We start from the raw sequence: 5621 nt of genomic DNA on the forward strand, positions 1-5621 counted from the left end.
TATAATTTGTAAATATTAAAAAAAATCGTTGTGGCCTTATATTTGGACAAATACGGTATATATATTTTTTATATTGCAGCTTAGATATTACTAGGTACTTCTAGTACTAATTTTTGGCTCTGAAGAGCTGCTCTAAAATAAACATCTCTGTTATATTTTTATAATAAGTTTTTAATGTTGTGTCTCATGTAGTTTATTAGAGCTCACAAATAGTTGCTAGCTTTAAAAAGTTGGCCTAAATGTGAAAGAGTTGTTTGAGTATTTTTTTATTTTTTATTTTGGAGGTTTGGGGGTTACTTGTTACAAATATGAAATCAAAGCAAAATTTTGAAATATGAACAAAAAAGCAATTTTGATAATTTCAATTTAAGTTATGGTTTAGTGTCAATTGATGAAATTTACTTATTTTGTTTCTTTTGCTGTTATTGCTACCTGAATTTATATTTTTGTTTTAGCATCTCTATACATCTATAATATATTTTTTATGTATTTTTAAAAAATAAAAATAAAATTTATTTAACAGTGTCTTTAATTGACTTGACAGAAGTAAATAAATTAAAAAATATCTTTTTGATAAGTTCTTTGTCTATTGGCTATCTAAAACTTATCTGGCCCTAAATTGAACTTGGCCCCTTATCATGTACAATATCTATCAGTGATTGACCAAACAATGGAGATAAGACATTACTGATTCCTTTCAGGTCCACGAGCTCGAGAAAGCCAAACGAGTACTGGAGTCACAATTAGCCGAACAGAAAGCTCAGAACGAGGAGCTGGAAGACGAGTTGCAGATGACGGAGGACGCTAAGCTCAGACTGGAAGTCAACATGCAGGCCCTCAGGGCACAGTTCGAACGTGATCTTCAGGTAAACAAAAATTTTTAAATTATATTAATTTTAATTGTAAATATACATGTATGATAAGTTTATCTTATTATATATAAAATATGATCGTTTAATTAATTATTATTGTTTTAAATGCATTTAGTATTTTATAACTTAAGTTGTAAGTGAGGAAAAATCTGCAATACAATTTTTTTTTTTTAAATAATTAAATTTTTTTTAAAAATTGACCAATCATATTAGAGATACATCTCCATCATCGTTTTGTAGAATACCTAATAAATCCAAAATTCTTTTGACACATTTCTAGAATGATGTATTTATTTTTTTATTTTTAAAATAGTATAAAAATTGTTTCAAAATTATGAGATATCACAACTTAAGTGATTATATAGGATTTGTGTTTGACCATTTTTGATCAATTATTAGTAGATAGCTGTAAATAACTAAATCAAATAGACAATAGGAATTAATCACAATATTTGTTAATTATTTGTATTTTATTTATTTGTTAGTATTTTATATGATGTAGTATTTTTGTTTGATCCTTTTTTATCATCTATTATCAAAACATTTTTTAAGATAATTACAGCAATAATTTTTTAAGTTATTAAAAATGCTGCATAATAAAAAGGCAAGAGAAAATTATAACAATATTTGTTAGTTATTAGTATCTTATTTGAAAATTACTAATTAACTTTATAGAATCCAAGGATAATATGGTCTAGTTTGATAGCCTGAACATAGTCAGAAATAGTGAGATAAAACAAAATATTTATTAGAAACTTATCAGTCATTCAATCAATATGAATTGTTTTTAATTGTCAACCAAGAATTGTTTCAATTTATTGCAAAACCATATTGACACTAGATTTCATGAAGACCCTCACGATGAGTCAAAACATTTTCTAATAAATAGTTTGTTTTTTTCCCACCTGCTTTTAGTACTTTTGACCACCAGTCGAACCATCATATCTTTATATTTGTATTTTATATTATAGAGTAACAAAATTTACTCTATATTAATATAAATAATAGAAGTAAATAATTCTTAGTGTAAATATTTTATTTAAAAATAAAATTTTTAATTATAATCTCATGTATAATCCACTGTCAAATTTTAACTCATTAAAATTTTTTAATTGATAATTTTCTCCTACATTTTAGCCATCTTTAACTATTTCAAATGACTAAGTTATTAGAAGATATAAAATTATTGTTGCTAATTTAATCGGAAACTTATTCATTATCGGCCATGTTTATAATTTTGTTATTTATAAAGTTACCTAGATATCTTTTCGATATTCTAGATTCATTCCTCCGTATTAGTTATTTATTAAGTTGTAAAATTTTTGATATCATAATCAAATTTTGAGGAATGAAATTTTAATCTTTTCAGAGCAAAGAAGAAGCATGCGAAGAGAAGCGCCGAGGACTGCAGAAACAGCTGAGAGATGTAGAATCCGAATTGGAGGATGAAAGAAAGCAGCGAACAGCTGCAGTCGCAGCGAGGAAGAAGTTGGAATCCGACTTCAAGGACATGGAGCAGCAGCTCGAGATTCACTCCAAGCTCAAGGAGGACGCTCTCAAGCAGCTCAAAAAATGCCAGGTTTGTTTTTTTTTTAATAATAATCAATTGAACCGGTCAATTGTGAGACACCTCATCTATATTAAAGTAAACTCCAGGTTATATTATATATTATAGTTTTTAAACTTAAAAAGACATTAACATAGCTCATATTGATTAATTTTTATTTTAATGTATATATTTTGGGCTCTATTACTTCTAATGTTTTATTTGGAATTGGTAAGGCTAGCTTTAATCAGTAATTATTAATGGAAAACCCAGCTTTGGTAAGAAATGGAGATGAGTTTTTTCTCAAATAACTGACTCCAATTGACTGCTTTGATTGATTTTCATTAAACTGCTATGTTTCTGAAAAGATTTTCCTATTTTATTTATTTACTGAACCATCTTTACTAATATTTTGAATACTGATTACATTGAATAAATACGTCCTCTACTAAAATTATATTATTTTCTTAAATTGTTTCATCATATAACCTTCACTTTTATAAATTTTTAAAAATCTCATATTGCCTTTCGGTTAAAAAGTAAGAACTAAAAATACAATGGTTCTTAATACATATAGTTTTTCATCTAGTTTGCACTTTTACTTTTTATTTATCCGATAGGTTTTTTACAAATTTTATATTAATTTTTTTTTTTTATAGGTGTTGCAGATGTGTTTTAACTTCAATCATATATGGTTTTGAATTAAATTTCTTAAGTCAATCTTGATGTAATTCTACTATAATGGATAATATTCCCGAAGAGGTTCATTTAAATTGGGGGGGGGGGGAATTATTGGGAAATTCATCTTGTCAACTCAGTGAATCTTAAATAGAAATTACATTAAAGCAGTTCTTTGTATTGTGACATTTCCTGGGACTACTATTTTTGTTTTCATTATATTAATTTCTTTTTTTGTCTTTAAATTTAAAATAAGTTCAAGGATAGAACTAAATGACTAAAAATTATTTCAACTGTTTCTATTTTTATTTAAATGTTTTCACTTTCTGTGTATCTTAATTTTCTATTTTATGTTTTAGATATAAAATTTTTCTTGCATTCTTTGGATAGTATTAGTTTTGATTAAATATTTTAGATAAATATATAGATAAATACTTTAGATACAACCAAATTTTTTAGTAACCAGAATTAAACATGCTATTCTGCTTTGAGACTGTAAAAAGAGTTTAACTAAAAGGGATATAACATTGTTCAAGAGAAAATTACGTGGAATAAGAATCTTTCTGTTTTTAGTTCTTAATTTTTGACCTTAAGGCAATATTAGATTTTGAAAATAACATTTTCTTTCTTTCAATGACTTGTTTTCTTATGGCAACCATTGCATCATTATGATAGAAATTATTATCACTATCAAAAGACTGCTATTAATTACTATATTTATTAATGTATATGTTGTTCGTATAGGCTCAGCTTAAAGACGCAATCCGTGATGCTGAAGAGGCTAGACTTGGTAGAGAAGAACTTCAACAATCTGCCAAAGAGGCCGAGAGGAAGCTGAAGGGATTGGAAGCAGAGCTTATCCAAGTCCAAGAAGAACAGACTGCCAGCGAGAGACAGCGCAGGTCGGCCGAGGCAGAGCGTGACGAACTCCAAGAAGAGATTGCCAACATGTCTAATAAGATGTAAGATCATTGTTTACTTTATGTTTGATGATCGTGCAAGTAACCTGGAATTATAATTGTATTTATCTGTGTAGTTCATTCTTAATTGATGAGAAGAGAAGGCTAGAGGCTCGCATATCAGCTTTGGAAGAAGAATTAGAAGAAGAACAGAGCAACTCTGAAGTCTACAATGACAGGGCTCGCAAGGCTCAAATGTCTCTGGAGCAAATCACCTCAGGTATCCTAGCTAATTTTTACTAATGATAGTGTATTTTCAATAAACTATATCCTTTAGAAGAAGTCCTTATAGCCATCAACATTATTTAAAAAATATAAGACTTGTATAAACAGAGCCAATTAATCACATTTTTTTTATTCCTTAATTCTAGTAATTACAATCAATTCTTGAACTGTTAAATTTTAATCGAGTAGTACAGGTCTCACAATTTTTTTTGGGAAAACTATATCTCGGGAATCATTAGACATACAAATGTCTATTAGCATTAAAATTAAAGCTAATTTAATGTACGATATAGTAGTTTATAACACTTATCTTCATAGAAATAGTAGTTTTTATAATTGATTTTGTATCTTCTTCATAAGCGATTTAAAACATTATTTTTTTGACAATTTTCAGAGTTGGGTACAGAAAGAAGTACTGCACAAAAACTGGAGAGCACTAGAATTATTTTGGAACGACAGAACAAAGAACTGAAGCAGAAACTCAACGAGCTTGAAACTAACGTCCGCACAAAAACTAAAGCAACCATTACAAACCTCGAATCTAAAATTACAAATATGGAAGAACAACTTGAAGCAGAAGCAAAGTATGTGAATTCAATTATAGTTTTGCTAATTAATTTTATATTATATTTTAGCAATCCTGAAGATTATACAAAAAGTGATACACATTATGAGTTAGGTTTTTTTTTGTTTTGTTTTTTAATTTCAAAAAGGTTCCTTCAAAAGAAAGAGTCTTTTATAATTATTATATTTTTTACTAGTTCTTGAAACTTAATGACATGCACTGTTAGATTTTTTATTTTTTTTTATTAATAATTTGTTATATTCAATTATAGAACTATCAAAGATAATTTTACAACTAGATCAAGAAATAAAGTAATAACACATTGTTTCAAAACATATAAAAGAAGTAAACCACTTAGTTTGTGGAGTAGAAGAGTATAAATATTAACTGTTATTTAAGAATATTTATATATTTTGTTAATGATGATTTCATTCTTGTTAAAGGGAGAAACAGTTGCAACAGAAGGCGAATAGGAAGTTGGAAAAGAAGATCAAAGAGCTTGTTGTCCAATTGGAAGACGAGAGAAGGCATGCTGACCAATATAAAGAACAAGTAGAAAAGGTAAAAAAAAATTACCGTAAAGTTTATGTCTAAGAACAGCAAAAAATTCTCCCTGCCAAGTAAAAAAAAATAATGATTCTCATTTCATACACTGATCTACTTGCACTAAATAGATGTTTTAAAAATAATGCTTGAAGAAGTTTATCGGGGGGTGCGGTCAGCAAAGAACAACATAAATAAACAAAACAATATTTATTTATTTTATGCCGACGTTT

The 5621-nt window shown here is 27.6% G+C and overlaps 1 protein-coding gene across 1 annotated transcript in view; it reads left to right on the forward strand.

The window, feature by feature from the left end:
• zip (myosin heavy chain 10) overlaps nucleotides 1-5621 on the forward strand; it is a gene marked incomplete in the record, with an annotated part of 188082 nt that overhangs the window by 177708 nt on the left and 4753 nt on the right. Inside the window, 6 exon segments of the mRNA XM_067046836.1 lie at nucleotides 702-866; nucleotides 2242-2451; nucleotides 3841-4058; nucleotides 4133-4275; nucleotides 4675-4864; nucleotides 5289-5406. Coding sequence (XP_066902937.1) covers nucleotides 702-866; nucleotides 2242-2451; nucleotides 3841-4058; nucleotides 4133-4275; nucleotides 4675-4864; nucleotides 5289-5406 — 1044 coding nt within the window.

The sequence above is a fragment of the Halyomorpha halys genome, unplaced genomic scaffold, assembly GCF_000696795.3.
Source record: "Halyomorpha halys isolate HHAL.00 unplaced genomic scaffold, Hhal_1.1 Scaffold1181.1, whole genome shotgun sequence".
Taxonomy (NCBI): Eukaryota; Metazoa; Arthropoda; class Insecta; order Hemiptera; family Pentatomidae; genus Halyomorpha; species Halyomorpha halys.